A 21,359-nucleotide genomic window follows, 5' to 3' on the forward strand; every position below is an offset into this window, starting at 1 on the left:
GATAAAATAAATATCATGAAAATAAATAAATGTATAGCTCAGGAGGAAATATAAAATAACACCAAGAACAAATACATATTAGATGAATCTGTAGTAATAAGGAAAACTTTGCCATTTATTTTTTAAGTATAGTACTACATGGAAGTATAAAGTATAGTACTCGTATTTCCATCATGTGTATAAAGACAATAAAAGCCATAAAAAGGGCCACATGTTAAATGTTATCTACTGACTCGTGCACAATTGCCTTTGTGACAAAGACATTGCTTGCAGGCAGCAACACATGAATAATGCCGAGTCATTACACACCCTGACGGCCTGTTTCACAGGGGACTGCATTTCTACGACATCTGACAGACAAGCACATGGGCTTCATAATGAAGTCTGACAGCTGATTCTTTTGAAACAATAATGATGTTACACATGTTTCCTTCAAGTTTAATGCATTTGTTCCATTGGTGCGGGTGAAACATTAACTCACTGACTGATAAGGTTACAAGGTTCATTTATTATCATTCTGCAACGCAGCTGTGCACAAAATGTGTGAGGTGCATCCTCTTTAACGCAAGAAGAAAAACATGGAGGGTGATCTGAACAGACTTACAGCCTGAGAGAAGCTGCTGTCTGGTGGGACGTACAGATGGATTACTGAACAGGACATATGATGCACCAAACCAGGAAGAAACACACAAATAGCAACAAAAATCACAGCGCAACTACAAAGAGATGCAAAGCAACTGCTAGAATACACACAATAGCTTGAAAAGGGGAAAAACAGCCGCAAAGAGAAACAAAATGACAACAAAGACAAAAAGTGAGCAGAAGGAGACCATAATAAACACAAAAAGAGACACACAACATGAGTGAACAGACACACAAAAAGACTCCAAAATGAAACTAAATTACCACAAATTAACTAAATAAGACACAAAAATACGAGAAGAACACAAAGAAACACACAATTATTTACAAAAAATGAAATACAAAATGACCACGAAGAGACAATACTAAAAGAAAAAACATGATAGTAAAGAGACATAACATCAAATGGCCAAAATGATAAATACATCAAATTAGTAAAAAGAAGTACAAAAATAAGCATAAGAATTCAACAAGACAGACACGCCCACAAAGACACAAAACATCAAAATAAAACAAAATGACACAAAGCAACAACAGGGACAAATATAACACTAAGACACACAAAATAATAAATGCATAATGGCTACAAAGAGACACAACATGACCATATGACTGCGCGAGCACAAAGAGCCCAAACACAAAGTAGTTCTGAGAAGATAAACAATACAAATAATTCACACAGCTCAAGTGTGTGTGTCCGGTTCTTATAGATGCTGGGCCGTTTGCATGTCTGCTCCAAGGACCCATTGTCTCATTATCAGCCTGCGGTGCTGTGACAGTGAACACGTCTGTGTCTCTGGTCAGAGGGCAGCAGGGGAGCTGCGGGGGTGCATGTCGTCTCAGTAGATGAGAACCAATGATGTTCTGGACTGTTTGAATCACACACTACAGAGATCAAGTGTTCGGGGTTATTAAGGTAGATCATCTGCTAATACATATTAGGATGCAATCAAAGGGCAAATCGTAATGGATTAACATACATCTGTTTATTGCCCCAATAAACACCTCCACATCTCCTGTGAGCTTTTTCCTTATTCCTATTCATCACAGAATAGGAATAGTAGCACTGAACAGATTGCAACAGCTGCATCTGGGTATTTCTAAGTATGGATTCGGGTCAAAGGTCAAGCATAACCTTTCACCCACAGTGTCATGCACACACCACGTATAGGCCTGGTTTAGGAGCTTTCCAAATCTACAAGAACACTAACTAAAACACATTTAAAATAATTCACAATGAGGTTATGTGAGCGGCCTTGTCTTTGTGGCTATCTGTTAGCATGAGGTGCATCTGGCTATCTGTTAGCACGAGGTGCATCTGGCTATCTGTTAGCACGAGGTGCATCTGGCTATCTGTTAGCACGAGGTGCATCTGGCTATCTGTTAGCACGAGGTGCATCTGGCTATCTGTTAGCATGAGGTGCATCTGGCTATCTGTTAGCACGAGGTGCATCTGGCTATCTGTTAGCATGAGGTGCATCTGGCTATCTGTTAGCACGAGGTGCATCTGGCTATCTGTTAGCATGAGGTGCATCTGGCTATCTGTTAGCACGAGGTGCATCTGGCTATCTGTTAGCACGAGGTGCATCTGGCTATCTGTTAGCACGAGGTGCATCTGGCTATCTGTTAGCACGAGGTGCATCTGGCTATCTGTTAGCATGAGGTGCATCTGGCTATCTGTTAGCACGAGGTGCATCTGGATATCTGTTAGCATGAGGTGCATCTGGCTATCTGTTAGCACGAGGTACATCTGGCTATCTGTTAGCATGAGGTGCATCTGGCTATCTGTTAGCACGAGGTGCATCTGGCTATCTGTTAGCACGAGGTGCATCTGGCTATCTGTTAGCACGAGGTGCATCTGGCTATCTGTTAGCACGAGGTGCATCTGGCTATCTGTTAGCAAGAGGTGCATCTGGCTATCTGTTAGCACGAGGTGCATCTGGATATCTGTTAGCACGAGGTGCATCTGGCTATCTGTTAGCACGAGGTACATCTGGCTATCTGTTAGCACGAGGTGCATCTGGCTATCTGTTAGCACGAGGTGCATCTGGCTATCTGTTAGCACGAGGTGCATCTGGCTATCTGTTAGCACGAGGTGCATCTGGCTATCTGTTAGCACGAGGTGCATCTGGCTATCTGTTAGCACGAGGTGCATCTGGCTATCTGTTAGCACGAGGTGCATCTGGCTATCTGTTAGCATGAGGTGCAGGGACAGTATTGCTCAACCATGCTGGGGCTGCCTTCGGAAATGTACATAGATCAATACATTACACTGTCACGCTAGCAGCGACAGTTAACAAAGTTTAAAAAATGTAACTCTTCTCTCTTCCACTGAGCTGTGGCAGTCCTCTTCCTCTGAGTTATGCTTACGCTCATGTTTCCAGCAGGTCAAACGTCAGATACAGATATGGATTGACAAATCAAACCCTATTTTGAGTGTGAGATAAGGCAGTCAATATGAGGTGATGGTGGAGAGGTGAGGAGGACAGACTTTGGACCCATTTCACTTCTTCTCCACCGGCTGCAGCCTCGGTTTTTATTTCTCTTCTCTCATGAACAACATGAAGGTTGATTTTGCCCCCCTGGAAATCCCCCTGCAGAGGAGACTGCAGACGGCTGCCGTGGCGCAGTGGGTCTTCTCCTTCATTGGCCTGGGTGAGTGCATGTTTAAATGTGTGCCTAACATATGGCAACCCAGTCTCATGGCATTTCGTGTTCACCAACACCATTTGTAATCTATTGATATGATACTGATAGTAACGGACTGCTAATCAAATAAACAACTCCATTTTGTTTCTTTACAGTAAGTGTTCAAACATGTTGTTTCTTGTGTTAGTTCATGTGAGTGTTAGAGAACTGTTGTCACATTTGCATGAACTGCTGGATGGCCAGAAGGGGAGCTAGTTTGAGTTTGTTCTAAAACCAGTTGCTATCGTGGTGCTGTGATGATCTGTATCTGTAGGCTGACACGGAAGTTAGCATCTCAAGGGATACCTCAACAAAAAGCATTGGGATTTTTTAATTGGATTTTAGAATATTGCCGGAAAAAATATCTGTGGCAACGTTCATTTTACTAACCCTAACCTACACCGGCTTTTTATAGTTGAATTAAAGCCTAAATGCACATCGCAAGAAGTAGGCTAGCTCAATCGTACAAACAAACTATCACAGTTGCATGACATGACATCACAAGCGCTAAGCTAAATAAATAATGTTGGGCCTGATGATTTTTAGGGGCTCCTCTAGATACTTGTTAGCAACAGCCATTTTAAAAACACCAGTGGGGTATTTACTGACGTATTGTTTCTCGTAGAACAAAAACAAGAACCTTCTATAAGCTTGTGTTAAACACAGACCTTATTTAATGAATTTAACAAAAAACTAATTCAAATAACCATTGACTGCAAGTCAAGGGAACCCAGAATTGCTAAAATGCTAACTAATTTCCGGTTTTAGGAATCATTCCTGCAGAACTCTATTTCATGTGGACTGGACGCATCACAACAAGTCCTCCAACTCATACGACCAAATGGGTCGATTGTTTTAAGCCCTTATTACGACCAAATATGTCGTTTGTTCAAGCGCTTAATACGACCTATAATTACGTTTTAAAATTGTCGGCCTCGAGTGCTCCCGTTGAATGCAAACGTTACAGAGGGTTGTTTATTCACAAATAACCCTCTCTGTAAAATCCTAAATTGTAGAATAGTTTGGCCATTAAAACGCTTTATGATTAGATTTCTAGCGAGAAGTATATATTGTACTTTTGGAATCCACGTCCAGTCGATATGTAGGATCTATAGTTTGATAGATATTACGAAGATGATTTGAGGTTTCGTCAGGAGAACGTGTATATGCGGCAAGCTTCCATGTAAAGTTACGGGTTTAAAACAGTATTTCCGGTCTCGCCGTTTTCATAATAAAACTAATGATCAAATGATTTAACAGTGATATCTGCACTACTCATCCACTAAAAACATCAGTTTATCCTAGTTAATTATACGACATTAATTGGTTTAAATTGTGTACAATGCTTTTGTGTTTTTCCCATAGGTTTTTCTCTTTCGATTCTGAGAGACACATTTCTTTTTTCAGAGGTTTTGATAGGCTAAAATCACGCCGCAATGCACGTCGGGATATGGTGTTTATGTGATATGAAATCGGAAAACATTAAAAAAAATTATAATAATACTTTATTCTGAGTGTTCTTGCTTTTCTCTTTGAAAGTCATCACATAACGGCATTGCAATACACGGTTCGGCTGCATTAAATATTACATATCTGCCCTAGATATGTATTTATAGAGCCCTGATCAGAAGACCTTTTGACAAACTGGAAGAGATGCCGCCAAAACTGAATACGTGACGTGGATCATAAATATATCAACAATTAAACAACATCTTCCATTTCTTTTCACACAATACGGCTCCTTGCAGTATCAACACTAATTCAGCTGACTTTTATATTTGATCCAATTAGTAGATAGGCTGTGTTTACACCATAACGGTGCACAGCTGATAGAAAGGGACTTATTTGTAGTTTTTAAAGATATTACTGATTTTCTGAACTACCTTTCCAACTCCTCATGCAGTTGACTGTTACAGGTCTATACAGGTTCATGGTACAATGCATAAGCTTCACATCGAGAGACTGAAACTGTATTTTCCTTTACCGTTCTGTTTTAAACTCACAATAAAGTGAATAGTCATATTATGTTTGATATTATTATGTGTTATTAACTAGACCACTGGTCTATACCGCACCGCCTAGTGGTTAAAGCACGTTATTGAATTTAGTTGTTGAATAAGTTATATTTGATGAAAACATTTAAATATTAAGAGTAGCCTACATACAAAATAGGGGTCAGTGATAGAAATATAGAATGGAAAATATCAAGAAGATACTGTAGTGATCTCTACAATAAAACAGTTTAGTGCAGGACGTCCAAAGATATTAACAGGAGGATGTGCAAAACAGACAAACTGATAAGGCTGAATTTTACTCAGGTGTAACTAAAGTCTGATTTAAGGGTTGTTTATATTTCACATCATTAATCAGAATCTGCAAAGTAACAAAAATAAATGTAGTAGAGTAAAAATACCAGGTTAACCTCTGAATTGTAGTGGAGTAGAACAAAGTAGTACATGCTGCTGTAACAAAAACATTTCCCAACTTGGGATCAATAAAGTATCTTAACTTAAGATGATCGATGGCTACTGCCATATTTGCTAAATGTGCATCTGAACCTTGACAAGTGCATGTTTCAGGCTTATCAATTAACAACAGGAGGGGTCACAGACGTAAGACCAGCTGTCATGTGGTATTAATGCTGCCCATTATGGACACAAGCAATTTTCACCCATGTATTAATTATATGTTTTAAATGTGATAACACCAATGTGTTTCGTGTCCCCTAAACCTCCAGGGATGTATACAGTTTAATACTGGCAACTTCTAATTGTGGGAAATACAAAAACGTCTTTTAAAACTACATTTCCCAGTAGAGACGTGCCATAGAACATGTTGCGAAACACACAATAGCCAGCAAGTGTAATTCTGGGGGGGAGGGCCGGGCTGGACCCGTCCAAGTCCAGTTTTGGATAGTCTGGCGTGGTTCCATTCCATTTCAAAGAGCTGTTTGACAGCGTAACCTTGTCGCACTGCCACTCCAATATCCAATCACAGAGCTTAAGGGCTAATCACGGGGTTTGTAAAGCAAGGCGGATGTTGTAGTCCCAAACGATAGCTGGGGATTCTGGGTAGTGTAGTGTCTTCGGAAACTCTGTTGTGTCTAAACTCCGAAAAAACAATTTGTTTCTCCGAATCGAAGGTTAAAAACACAAAAGCATTGTACACAATTTAAACCAATCAATATTGTGTAATTAACAAGGATAAACTGATGTTTTTTAGTGGATGAGTAATGGAGATATCACTGCGTAATCATTTGACAGTGTGGGGAATACTTCCGGTTTTATTATGAAAACTTCGAGACCGGAAAAACTGTTTTCACCCACGCTAATTTTACTTGGAAGCTGCCCCATATACACGTTCTCCTGGCGAGACCTCAAATCATCTTCGTATATCTATCAAACTGTAGATCCTACACATCCACTGGACGTAGATTATAAAAGTACAATATACACTTCTCGCTAGAAATCTAATAAAAAAGCATTTTAATGGCCAAACTATTCTACAATTTAGGATTTTCCAGAGAGGGTTATTTGTGAATAAACGACCCTCCGGAGCGTTTGCAATCGACAGGAGCATGTTGTTTCTTACACGACCACTAGAGGTGCTACACTTTAAAACGTGTCTCTGGGTCGTATTTAGCTGCTGAACAATCGACCTATATGGTCGTTTTTTGTAGGAGGACAGGCTGACGCATCAATATCTCCATACAGATCTGAAAGATACAGAGTCCACTGCAGTGTTATGAGTTTCTCTGGTTTTAATATTTATAGGTATGTGTTTGAGTAGAATGCACTTTTCTACAAACTACTGACAACATTTCTCTGTGTTGGAATTCAACAGACACTGGAATGGAATGGCTGCCATACATGTAGAGATTGAGATTTTAGAAACATTTGCAGTGGTCTCTTTTTTTCTTCTTCTTCAGAGCATTATGTTGTATAGCTACCATGTTCCAGATGTTTTTATTTGGAATTGATTGTACATACAATATTTGTTCACAAGCCATGTTGATACAGCAGGTGTTTTTCTGGTGACTTGTGTGGGCAAAATAAGGGGATGCACAGCTCCACCTATTTGAATACATGCAGATAATCTCATCACTGGCATCCAGAAAAGTACCTGATCATGATCACTTCAAGGTATAGATAGATACAAGGGGGTTTGGCAACTCTACATAGACGGTGCATCCAGATAAACCACAGGTGTCAATGAACAACTTTACATCATCGACAAATGATAAGAACCTAATACCACAGGACAGTAACCACACACACCACTGATGTCCTCTCAAGCAGAACTGAACACTATTGACACCAGCTATTCATAGCATGCTTATTCCAGCTAATATGATCTCAACACTCTATACAGAGTGTGTTGCACTCACAGTGAGACAATGCTACTCACGCCCTCCTCTCTCCTCAGCTCCCCTCTGCATCTTCATCTTCTTCTACCTGCTGTTCACTCGCTTCTGGCTGATCAGTGTGCTGTACGCCGTCTGGTGGTCCTATGACTATGACACCCCAGCACGTGGGGGCCAGAGGATGCCCCTCTTGTGTGGCCTTAAAATGTGGGAGTACATGCGAGATTACTTCCCCATCAAGGTGAGACCTGAAGAAATCCCTTTCACAAGGCCTGCATGTCAATCACTGCTCTGCTGTGTATGCAGACCTGCCTTTACGCAGCCCGTTAGTTCTGTTCATTGTGAGGGCTTCACCTCTGCAGGTCAGAGAACGAGGACATCACGACCTCTCACTCTGCCAGTTTATCTTATCTTTGATCTCCACCTACATGTGAGCAGCGGCCCCTTATCTCTGTCCTTGGCAGCACATGTAGGAGGCTCCAGCTCTGTGCAGTCATGTGGCCGACTGCATACACACACATAGCCCCCTCCGCAGGACAGGTACACATTATAGTTGTCAGATTAAACACAGTGCTGTCTATGTGTATTTGACTAGTGTTTGTCAGAGACTCTGTCAACACTAGACTAATGGACTCTGAGGTACTGTAGCTACTGCAGGACAGGACTGCTGCAGACGGCATGAGATGCACAGCCAGATGATGTTCATTGGGATTATTATCACTGTATTAAACTGTTTTAGACTCTGCTGATCATTAGAAGGAATAGTATGAGACTGTATTCTCTGTCTTGCTGTCAGTAGCAGATTGACACCACTCCAATATCTGGTTTAGCTTAGTTTAGCATGCCGTCTGGAAGCAGGTGTTAGCAGCTATTGTGTTTTGGTTATGACAGTTGTATGGGGTTGTGTGCAGGACTGGGTTTTTGCCATGCAATAATCAAGAATTGCCTTTTAACTTAAGGGTGAACAAAATACTGTAATATATCACCGGGAAAGAAGCAGTGCAGCACATAACCCCCTAGTAAACCACAACGTGTTGTGTTTTGTCACTTCAGTTTTTTAACTGATTAAACAAAACATAATTTGTAAGGTCGAAAGCACTTTTGTCACCTTTGGACAGAGCCAGGTCAGCTGTTTCCACCTGTCTCTGGACTTTATGCTAAGCTATGGTAAACATGACATTGCTCCTGCTTCATATTTGACACACAGACATAGGAGGAGTAATGTCATCAATTGTTCAGGAGAAAGCAGTGCATTTTCTGAAATGTCAAACCTTTCCTTACATCTAGTTGCAGAACAGTACTTCCAGCAGTTATTTGTACAGATGTACTCTGGCTGCTTTCCAGATGCTGCTGCAAAGTACAGAGGTATTAGGTAGTAGAAAGTTACAATACTGAAGGCTGCAAATGGATGATCAGTTTCATACATTCGTGTCTATAAACTGCGAACTCTCTTCCGTACAAACATTTTTTATTTTCTATACAAGGAGAGTTACGTTGGCATGCTTTCAGAACAGTGCTTTCAATGGGACATTACGAACACCCTCATATAACTCGGACCAACACACCTGACTGACTGTGCCCTCTAGTGGTCATTGATGAGAAGTGCATACATATAAGATGTACTTTATTGATCCCAATTTGGGAAATGTTTGAATGATGATGATTTGAAGCACATTTCATCACAGGATTGTATCCAAAAACCGACAGTAGTGTGATGTTGGGTGTGTGCATTTTGATTGATGAATAATAACTGTAGAATCAGACAGAACTGAATGTAAGAACATCTAGCACAGTGTGCCTCCAGCAGGACTTACACTTTGGACCGTGCTGATAAGAGTACAACAACAACTACATTAGTTTAACACTATTTATTTTTTGGAATCAGAAAGGGACAAAGTTTATCAAGATTTCCGAGTTGTTTGTGTCTCTAAAATAAAGTCGGTAATTTCCTTGTTTTTGCAAATTAGTCTTTACAACCATAAATGATAACACAGTAATCCATATTGTTTGGTTGGACAAACTGAGCTAATCAGATCCTGCATACAGCTTATATTTTAAAGACTGCTTTATCTTATATACATTTCAAACATATAATAATATAAGCAATGTCTAGATCAGGAACAATTGTAAGGCAAGGCAAGTTTAGTTATATAGCACTTTTCAACACAAGGCAATTCAAAGTGCTTTACAAAAAACGAAAGACATTAAGAAAATGGCATTTAAAAACAGTCATTAAAAAGAAAAGATAATAAAATAAACATTAAAAGAAAAAATACATGAATAAAAAGTTACAGTGCCGTTTAAGATGTGAATAGTTCAATTAAGAGCAGCGACAAAAAGAAAAGTCTTCTTGCTGGATTTAAAAGTAGTCAGAGTTGCAGCGGACCTGCAGGTTTCTGGGAGTTTGTTCCAGATATTTGGAGCATAATAACTGAACGCTGCTTCTCCATGTTTAGTTCTGACTCTGGGGACAGAAAGCTGACCAGTCCCTGAAGACCTGAGAGATCTGGATGGTTCATAGTTTAGCAGGAGGTCAGAAATGTATTTTGGGCCTAAACCATTCAGTGCTTTATAAACCAGCAGCAGTATTTTGAAATCTATTCTTTGACACACAGGAAGCCAGAGTAAAGACTTCAGAACAGGAGTGATGTGATCCACTTTCTTAGTGTCAGTGAGGACTCGAGCAGCGGCGTTCTGAATCAGCTGCAGCTTTCTAATAGATGTTTTAGTGAGACCTGTGAAGACACCATTACAGTGTCCAGTCTACTGAAGATAAAAGCATGGACAAGTTTTTCCAGATCCTGCTGTGACATTAGTCTTTTAATCCTAGATATATTCTTTAGGTGATAGTAGGCTGATTTAGTAACTGTTTTAATGTGACTGTTGAAACTCAGGTCAGAGTCCATGACTACACCTAGATTTCTGGCTTTATCTGTTGGTTTGAACATTGCACACTGAAGCTCAGAGCTAACTTTTATACGTTCTGCCTTGGCTCCAAAAACCATTACCTCCGTTTTATCTTTGTTTAATTGGAGAAAGTTCTGACACATCCAGTCATAAAGTAAAACAATTAAACAAAAAAAAAAGAATAATAATAAAAGCCTGGACGAGGTATGATAAGGCAGTCACACCGTGAGCACCATAAACACTGCTCCATATAAGAATAAAAGTCAGGAGAACACCGATACAGAAGTGATAATACTACAATCACAGGGACATACATTTAGTGAAATTAACATTGTCATTCAGTCTTAAAAGGATACAAGATAATGGGTGGAAAATAGTCATTATATAAACATATATAATGATGGAAATTCCAATGGAAATAAGTCAAACTCACGCAAGTAAAAAAAAAAGGCATTTTATTATGAAATGTGTAAATACATTTGGCATTCATCTCAACGATGCATGAAGCCAGGTACAACATTTTTGTTATATATATATATATATATATAGCCAACGATTTTTACAAAGGGAATTCTGGACATCTCTTTACATCATGTGCATTCTTACCTTGTATATCATTAAGAAACTTTCCCCAAATGATCATTTTGTTTTAGATGACATGTTTTCAAAAATGCTTTATTATGCAAATGCTGTTTTTCTTTCTGTACATTTAGAATAAATATACAGATGTCAATAGTAAATCATCTGAAAGAAGACATGTTATAGGAGGAAAATAGCTCAACATCTCTAAATTGACCGGTGCAACATGAAAATACAGTATTTTGAGTATTTGAAGGTGTTGTATAACAATTAAGCAGCTAATACAGAGTAGTACAGAATATGTAACAGTTCCAGAAGAGATAGAATGGGGAATGTCCAAGACATCTTTTCACATGTTTTACCACGCCGTAAATAAAGCCAATAACATGGTGAGAGGTATTAAAGATCTCTTGTGAAAGTTTATCAGTCGAAATATCACTTTGACGATGTTCTCTCTGTAAAAATAAACACAAATGACGTTATTACCAAGAATGAGAAGTTATGACATTCCAGGGTTTGCCCTCATTCTGACAACCCAAAGGATCATGTATCATCTGACTGTACGCAGCATTAGGGCTGAAACAAGGACTCAATGTCAGGGTGAAGGGAGGCAGTGTCCTTTCATTCGTTTCGATGGTGTGTCTTCGCCCACCGTTTCTAATAGCAGCATCATCAGCTCAGGCAGGCAGATCACCAGCTGACGTGCGCTCACTTCTAAAGGACAAACATGCCTGCATGCAGGGAGAGCAATCAGAGTTCACATCTGACGCTCTGCAAGAGGCCAATGAGGCTTTTCTGTTTCAAGTCAAAGTCAAAATGTGTACAAAAATGTTATACAATCAAATTGAATATAAATATCTAAATACACTTAATACATTAAGTAAAAATGTGCAATGAAATAGAATAAAAATAGAATAATACTATTTCTAAAAACAGAAAAAGTTGAAGTAAAATGGTGCAGATAAAAGGTTAAATAAAATAAAATAGAATACAAATATGTATTCAGACATAAGAAGTTAAAATAATGTACAATACAAATATTAAAATGTACACATTGTACAATATGTAACAACAATACATACATGGATATTACTAAAATCCTGTGGTGTATTAAAATCTCCTTGATGCTGCTCTGTGATTGGTCCGGACAGTTTTTTGTTTATCAGCACTGAGGGTCCTCATCATTAGGAACTCAGCTAACAAGTGACTCTGTGATCCAGGGCCCCCCGGGAGCAGGGGCCACAATACAAACAGAGCCACAACAACAGCAGCCTATAGTCTGATTCAGATCTACAGCAACTTGTTTGAGTGATACAAGACCAAGAAAGAAAGAAAAGAGTGCAAGCAAAAAAAGTACAAAATAGAATCAAAGTAATTAATGAAATGTATTACCTCAACAGATTGAACATAACTGTATTAGTTTAGATGAAAGCAATAATATTAAGTTGAACAAAATATTTTGTATTTAAACTTAATATAGTTACATCTGTTTACATAATACATTTAATGAAATTCAGCATTTCAGTTTTTTCAGTGTGTGAATGTTGCCATGAGAACATTTTTGAAACGTTGACTTAAGTAAATGTTTATGTCAGCTAATTACACACGTAAGTATAGTAGGTTAGTTGAAAGCAATAATTTCAAGTTAAAATAAAACATATTAGGTTCAACTTATTGCTTTCAACTGCCCAAATACAGTTATGTGAAATCTGTTTTAATGAAAGTCAATGTTTATTTTCTTCAGAGAACAGTAAGGCGTCAAATTCAGATACAAACAGTGGAGACAGCACATTGGGTTTTTTTTTGTGTGTGCATAATACTTGCTTCAAAACAAAGGACAGCACACGCCTCTTGACTCTGACAGTGACCCCCACTATCCCCCCCATCCGCTCTCTGGACCTGTAGGCACACACACCCTCTACAGATATATCTTACACATAGATATCTTATCTTTTACAGTTGAAGATATAGAACAATATTTATGACAAATCATGGAAATATGACCTAATTTCAAGGACTGATAACGTCAGTAAAGCATTCAAAACATCTTCTGTGTTGAGTGCAAACATTCATTACTTTACATTACATTACATTGCATTTAGCTGACGCTTTTATCCAAAGCGACTCACAATAAGTGCATTCGACCAGGAAGACACAACCTTGAAGAAAACAGAATCATAAAGTACATCAGGTTTCATAGAGCCAAGTATTTCAAGTGCTACTCAACTGGCTTTAGATAAGCCAGTCCTTTATTAGTATATAAGTGCTTTGTTAGCAATTCTATCGCTCGTAGTGGAGTCGAAAGAGATGAGTTTTCAGTCTGCGCCGGAAGGTGTGTGAGCTTTCTGCTGTCCTGATGTCAATGGGGAGCTCATTCCACCATCTTGGAGCCAGGATAGCAAACCCACGTGTTTCTGCTGATGGGAACTTGGGTCCCCCTCGCAGCGAGGGTGCAGCGAGTCGTTTGGCTGATGCAGAGCGTAGAGCACGTGCTGGGGTGTACGGTTTAACCATGTCCTGGATGTAGGAGGGGCCAGATCCATTCGCAGCATGGTACGCAAGTACCAGTGTCTTGAAGTGGATTCTAGCAGTTACCGGAAGCCAGTGGAGGGAGCGGAGGAGCGGCGTGGTGTGGGAGCATTCAGGAAGGTTGAAGACCAGACGAGCCGCTGCATTCTGGATGAGCTGCAGAGGTCGGATGGCACATGCAGGTAGACCAGCCAGGAGGGAGTTGCAGTAGTCTAGGCGTGAGGTGACGAGAGCCTGGACCAGAAGCTGGGTCGCTTTCTGGGTCAGCTGGGGACGCATCCTCCTGATGTTGTAAAGCGTGTATCTGCAGCAGCGGGTTGTAGCAGAGATGTTTGCAGTGAAGGACAGGTTGTTATCTAGGGTCACACCCAGATTCCTTGCCGTCTGGGTCGGGGAAACAACAGAGGTGCCGATGTTGATAGTCAGGTCAAGAGTAGGACAATCTTTTCCCGGAAGGAAAAGCACTTCAGTTTTGTCAAGGTTGAGCTTGAGATGATGAGCGGACATCCACTGAGAGATGTCAGCTAGACAAGCAGAGATGCGTGCGACGACCTGGGTCTCTGAGCGGGGAGAGGACAGAATTAATTGGGTGTCGTCAGCGTAGCAGTGGTATGAAAAACCATGCGGGCTAATGACTGATCCGAGCGAGTTTGTGTACAAGGAGAAGAGGAGGGGACCAAGAACAGAGCCCTAAGGGACCCCTGTAGTTAATTGACAAGGGTCGGACTCGGACCCTCTCCAAGTTACCCTGTAGGTGCGGTCTTTGAGGTATGAGGTGAGGAGGGAAAGTGCAGAGCCTGAAACTCCAAGTTCTTGGAGAGTGCGAAGGAGGATCTGATGGTTCACCGTGTCGAATGCAGCAGACAGGTCCAACAGGATGATGACAGAGGAGAGGGAGGCTGCAGACATCAAGGAGGGCAGTTTCTGTTAGTGACCTGCCTTGAAACCAGACTGGTGCGGATCCAGAAGGTTGTTCTGATGGAGATAACAGGAGAGTTGTTTAAAGACAGCGTGTTCAAGTGTTTTAGACAGGAACGGGAGGAGAGAGACAGGCCTGTAGTTTATAACATCAGACGGGTTGAGAGTGGGTTTCTTTAGGAGAGGGTTTACTCTCGCCTCCTTGAGACTGTTTGGAAAGTGACCAGAAGTTAGAGAAGTGTTGATGAAATGGGAGAGAAACGGTAGAATATCAGGAGCGATAGTCTGAAGGAGGTTTGAAGGGATAGGGTCCAGAGGACAGGTGGTAGGGCGGGCAGAGGTAATGAGGGTAAGAACCTCACGTGGAGAGAGAGGGGAAAAGGAGGTCAGTGTGCGGGTGAAGGGAGGGTCTGGTGACCCAGCGGTGAGTAAAGGTGAGTCAGAAAAAGAAGAGCGAATATCATCAACCTTTTTTTCAAAGTGGTTAACAAAGTCGCTTGACAGAAGGGAGGAGGGGGAGGGGCTTTGGGGGGGTCCAAGAGGGTGGAGAAGATGGAAAATAGTTTTTTGGGATTGGAATAGGAAGATTGGATCTTATCTTGAAAGAAAGTGCTTTTTGCCTGAGAGATCGAAGCAGAGAAAGAGGAGAGGAGAGCCTGATAGGTTAGGAGGTCGTTGCGGTGTTTGGATTTCCACCGTTTCCGCTCTGCTGCCCGAAGGACGGTTATATCAGCACGCAGTGCGTCATTTAGCCAGGGAGCAGGAGGGGACTGACGAGCCTGCCGAGATGTGAGGGGACAGAGAGAGTCCAGAGAGGATGAGAGAGGAGAGAGGAGAGTTTCTGCAGCAGAGTTTGGAGGCAGGAGTTGGAACGAGTCAGAGGAAGGGAGGGCTGAGAGCACCGATGAGGAAAAGGTAGAGGGGGAGAGGGAACGGAGGTTACGGCGGACAGGTGCAGGATGAGAAGAGATTAGTTTGTTATGTTTGGAAAGGGGTAGAGAGAATGAAATGAAGAAGTGATCGGAGGTGTGGAGCGGGTTTACAGAGAGGTTAGAAGTAGAGCAGTTCCTTGAGAATATGAGATCAAGGACACTGCCAGCTTTATGAGTTGGTGGGGATGGAGACAGTGAGAAAGCAAAGGCGGTTAACAGAGATGTTAGTTCGTCTATCTTCCCTGTCTGGAGGTTGAAGTCTCCGAGAAGTACAGCGGGAGGGCCAGTTTCAGGGATGTGTGAGAGGAGATGATCTAACTCCTCCAAGAAGTCCCCCAAGGCGCCTGGTGGACGGTAGAGAACAACAATGGTTCATTGTATAGGATGGGTCACAGTGACGGCATGGAATTCAAAGGTGGAAGGAGTGAAGTTAGGTAGCTTGTTGGCTGCTGCAGTTGCATTGTGGGTAAAGCAGGCACCATGTTTTGACAAGTAAGATGAATGCATACAACTAGAAAGATGATATCTCTGATTCTAATGCCCTGATTTTGACACAAAAAACAATTGTAGATAGTGATGTCACTATAGTAAGTATTTCAGCGCTAAATCAGTACTGTAGTTTATTGTTTTTGAATGTTTATGTAAGTAGCCTAATTGGAGTCAAGCTATGTGAATATTGTTTACTGTTGCAAATAATGTCACTGTATATCCAGTATTCACAAACAGAGCAGGAACAACAGAACCACCTCACAGCAGGCTAGACAGTCCTCTGCTTAATGAATCTTTATTGATGATGAGTGTTTCTGCGGGACAGGTGAATGAACCCATGGTGTATTGATCCATTGCTGCAGATTCTACTCCTAATATCTTCCTCTGTCTGGAACTAAAGTAGGTTTCAAAGAAAATACACAAGAAAATGTCTGTTCCTCAAAATGATATATAAAATACACGACTTGAATTAAAGTTACTTTCCACACCTGAAGGTACAGTGTGTATGAGGGGGAGTGTGTCAGCTGACAGCAGGCTGTTTCTAAATACTTTGCACACAGACAGAAAAGCTGGACACTGGGGAAATGGTCTTCCTCAAAGGGCTGACAGTGTAGTCAACTCTTTAAGGATATAAATAAATAACATATTCTACATGGCTAACCTGCAACATTTTGTTTCTGTTCCTCGCCAAGTTGGTGAAGACAGCTGATCTGGATCCGAGGCACAACTACGTCCTGGGCTTCCACCCCCACGGCGTGCTGGTGGCGGGGGCCTTCATCAACTTCTGCACCTACGCCACGGGCTTCAGAGAGCTGTTTCCAGGCCTCACCAGCTACCTGCTCATGTTGCCCCTTTGGTTCAGGTCCCCGTTCTTCAGGAACTACATCATGTGTGCAGGTGGGGGCCAGAGACGTTTGTACTCAATCAAACCGAAGGGGTGTTCCCTTCCCTGTAGTGTTCTAGAGGTTTCAGTGCATGTAAACGGTCTGCAAAGGCTATAATCCCTCTGCCCCCCCCTGTCTGCCTGAAGCACCTCCATTGGACTCCTTTGTTTACTTCTGTAACATAATGACATCACTATGTAACACTTGCACTTCTATTGGCTAGTGTTCCGACACATCGTCGTGATAGGCTAAGGGGCGGGACATCTCTAAGCAGTTGATCAATCACAACAAAGCCAGCCAGCTAACCAATCAGAGCAGACGGGGCTCTGGTTTCAGACAGAGGGTGAAAAGAGGTGCTGCAGCACAGGCAGTATGAGAACAAGAAAGAGCTTTTTGTACATTAAAACATGGAGTCATGTCACAGTAGAGACACTACAGACATGTGTATCTGACTTTATATTAAAATGAGCATACTATGTCATTGATTACTGTATTCAAACAATGTTAGTACTTGACATACTAACAGTTTTTTTATGACATTCTTGGTTTGATCTGATTTATTTTGATCACTTCTCGTTGTCTCTTACTTCGCTGCAGGTCTGATTCCTTCTGACAAAGAGAGTGCCAGCTATCCGCTCCGCAAACCAGGAGGAGGCAATGCTGTGGTAATAGCAGTGGGTGGGGCCTCAGAGGCCCTCAATGCCCACCCTGGGACCTACAATGTACTCTTGGCTCAAAAGAAAGGCTTCATCAAAATGGCGATGGTACACGGGTAAGAGCAGAGAGCCCTGGGCCAAGAGGAACGTTTTCTGTTAATAGAGCTGATTCTCCCAAAGGTGTTATGGCCTGTGAGAGGATTTGTCCATCTCCTCCTTTGAGGTTTGTTGCATAACGGGCGTGGCCTCTTGAAACAGAGGCTTATTCAAGCTCCTCACATGGGAAAGCACACTGTTATGAAATCAATTCAGTTATTGAACGATAAACAGAAGTAAAAAGTAATACAATTAGTGAAATTATTTTACCAGTATATCATTCTTTTTTTTCAGTGCTCATCTGGTGCCAGTCTTCTCTTTTGGAGAAAATGAACTGTTTGATCAAGTGGAAAACAAAAGAGGAACCTGGCTTCGATGGGCACAGGAGCGGCTGCAAAGCATCATGGGTATCTCCCTGCCTCTCTTCCATGCACGTGGCATATTCCAGTACTCCTTTGGTCTCATGCCCTACAGGAGACCCATCCATACAGTGGGTGAGTATACTTTGCAGATGAGTGCAGTACACACAGCAGGATCAAGGACCCAGTTAGCTTCCCTTTGCACTACAGTAGTCTATGGAGTCTGTGTCATATGTTTTTTCCAACATCGACTTTGTTTTGCCACATTTTGAGTATAAATGCTGAAGGTGAGAGACCCAAAACAGGCAATAGCACGCTGTCAATCTCCAACCACTTTCTTTCCCACTGACAGACTTTGCCACTTTCTCTTGATAAGGTCACATTTGTCACAAATCAAAAATTAAACAATTTTAGTGGACGTACGTTGACAGTGCAAAATTGCCTCAATACTTACCAAATCTGTACAAAACATGGTCCCAATAAGTCACTTCAACAAAACCATTGCAAAAGAGGGTCAAGATTAACCTGTAATGTATTGCATGTATTGCATTTGGCTTTACCTGGCAGCAACAAATCGAAGCACTAATTGATTTTGGCAGAATCATCATGTTGCTGGGTTGGGAAATACATTTGGAGCGAACGTGGTTAATACTAAGTCAACAAAGTATAATCGAAGAAATCAAACTGGTTCACCTGCAGCATTAATACATTTAGACCGTCCTCCAGTAGCACCAAACTGACCAGACTGCTTTTTTGTAAAGTACACTGACTCTGTTTCGTCTCCTTCCTGCAGTTGGAAGGCCCATTCAGGTTCAAAGGAACGAGAAGCCAGCTGCCGAGGAACTGGATGCCCTCCACCAGCTCTACATGGACGAACTCAGCAAGCTGTTTGAGGAGCACAAAGAAAAGTACGGCGTGGACAAGGACACACAACTGAATTTTGTCTGAACTGGACTGATATTGGAGTGAATTTAAATGTATATTTATTTGTAAAGTTAAGGTAGACATGACTTTACTCTCAATTGGCCTGTAAATTAAAGATAAATCAGCTTTTGTTGGTTCTACAAGAAGACATACTGCTGTTTTCGTTAATATGAGGGACCCTCATATATACCCTCAACAACCCTATACAAATGGAAAAGTGAAATAGAAATGCTTGTGTCTTCATAACTGAGACCTGGCTGTTCATTCAGATGATTTCAGGGCAGTGTGGGAAAGGGTTGGGTGACACAAGTCTTCCTCACCACCTCCCAGTGGGGGCTTCTGTCTGGGTTCTGGATTGTGTGGAAGACTTTCTAATACAGGGTCATAATGAGAATTTGGGTTGCAACATTTTTTAAAGAAACAGTCATTAATCATTTGGGGATTTTGTATCTATCCAAGTGCTATAAACAGGGAAACACCACTAAACTGAATTTCGTTAAATATTTTTGTTTTACATATTATGCCCTTGAAACATTTAAGAAATAATTTAACATTAGAGTGTTGTAAAGTAATTTAGTGCATTTACACAAGACCAATTTTTGTACTTGAGCATTTTATTTCTGTCTCCTTATGTTTGGCCAAATATTGTACTTTCTAATGCACTACATTTATGTTTGTGCTAAAGTTACGTTTCAAATGATTTTGATTTAAAATTAGAAAGGTTTTTGAAAATAAACCTGAGATTCCAATATCTTTGGACCGAAAACAGCTGTGGTCCTTTGAAACATGAAACATGACTTTGGGTTGTAAGCAGTTCCATCAAGAGACAACGATTGTTTTATTCAATAACCGTTTGTGGCCAAATACAAATTAAACCTATCATCATGCCTTTAATGACAGATGTCTCTGTGTGTGTGTGTGTGTGTGTGTGTGTGTGTGTGTGTGTGTGTGTGTGTGTGTGTGTGTGTGTGGTGTGTGTGTGTGTGTGTGTGTGTGTGTGTGTGTGTGTGTGTGTGTGTGTGTGTGTGTGTGTGTGTGTGTGTGTGTGGTGTGTGTGTGTGTGTGTGTGTGTGTGTGTGTGTGTGTGTGTGTGTGTGTGTGTGTGTGTGTGTGTGTGTGTGTGTGTGTGCGTTTTTATGTGTGAGTACACATTTCAATAATCTCTTCAAACCTTGGACTTCACGCTTGCCGTGTGTGTTTCTGAAGATGCGAGGGAGCTGCGCCTCAAGCTCAGTGTGTGTCTGAACTCTATTCCAAAGCCTTCATCACACCGTGGACATATATGAAATGTTAGTTTGGCTTTCATAAGGCCATCAAATGTTCTTGGTATTTTTTGCATAGCCTGTACCGTTGCTACTGTAGATGCGTACATTGTCTTACTTGTCTTACTAAACAAGAAGCAATAACAACACAACAGCATGAACTACTGTACTGCATTAGTTTGGATAGAAAACACAAAGGTTAGAGACAATTGAAAGATAAACAGAAATGTGTGGATCAGAACTAGCCTGACAGGGATTCTGGGAAAAGTTAGGAAAAGGCAAGAAAAACTCAAAATAACCCATCGTAAAAGCACCATTTGTTGTTTTATGTTTTGCGGTTTGTATAGATCAAAATAGGATTTTATTTTAGAGCTTCAGAGGAGCTGGTAACAAAAGGTAAAGGTAAGCTAGGCTACCCATCTTCTGCCTCAACCTTCTGCATGCATATTTTCCAAAATGTTGAGCCATTCCTTTTCCTATTTTAGTACCTCATTTATTTCCTGTTTTTAAATTAGAATATGGTTATGACCGGCTAAGATGTGCATTCTTATCAAACATGATGCAAATCGAGCTTGGCACAAACTACTGTAGACTGATGTTATCCAACATGCTCAAAGATCATGAATACGTGCCTCATTTATTGTTTTATTAGTTCTAAATTCCACATTAGAAGTTGAGTGCCCAGCTTTGGATCACGTTCCCAAATGATAAGACTGTCTGTGACATTTGGTCGACACTTTTTATCTCAGATGGCAGGGTTCTGATATTTCCAAATGAAAGGACATATTGGACAATGCCCTGATGCTTTCAACTCAGTCTGGACAAGGTTAGTGTGTGTGTGTGTGTGTGTGTGTGTGTGTGTGTGTGTGTGTGTGTGTGTGTGTGTGTGTGTGTGTGTGTGTGTGTGTGTGTGTGTGTGTGTGTGTGTGTGTGTGTGTGTGTGTGTGTGTGTGTGTGTGTGTGTGTGTGTGTGTGTGTGTGTGTGTGTGTGTGTGTGTGTGTGTGTGTGTGTGTGTGTGTGTGTGTGTAAAATGCTGACTAAAAGAAAAGTACTTACTGTGATGCAAGAGAGATGAATAATTGTGTCCTTGGGCAAGACACTTCACCTGAACTTGCTCCTGTGGGTATTGT

At 41.1% G+C, this 21,359-nt stretch overlaps 1 protein-coding gene across 1 annotated transcript; it reads left to right on the plus strand.

The window, feature by feature from the left end:
• Positions 1-2,904: 2,904 nt before the first annotated feature.
• On the plus strand, positions 2,905-19,865 carry mogat2 (monoacylglycerol O-acyltransferase 2). Its single transcript, XM_034099233.2, has 6 exons — positions 2,905-3,297; positions 7,756-7,934; positions 16,740-16,944; positions 17,529-17,703; positions 17,978-18,177; positions 18,836-19,865. The coding sequence occupies exons 1-6, from the start codon at positions 3,195-3,197 to the stop codon at positions 18,988-18,990; spliced, it is 1,017 nt and encodes a 338-aa protein (XP_033955124.1). The 5' UTR covers positions 2,905-3,194; the 3' UTR covers positions 18,991-19,865.
• The last annotated feature ends 1,494 nt before the right edge of the window (positions 19,866-21,359 follow it).

The sequence above is a fragment of the Pseudochaenichthys georgianus genome, chromosome 14, assembly GCF_902827115.2.
Source record: "Pseudochaenichthys georgianus chromosome 14, fPseGeo1.2, whole genome shotgun sequence".
Taxonomy (NCBI): Eukaryota; Metazoa; Chordata; class Actinopteri; order Perciformes; family Channichthyidae; genus Pseudochaenichthys; species Pseudochaenichthys georgianus.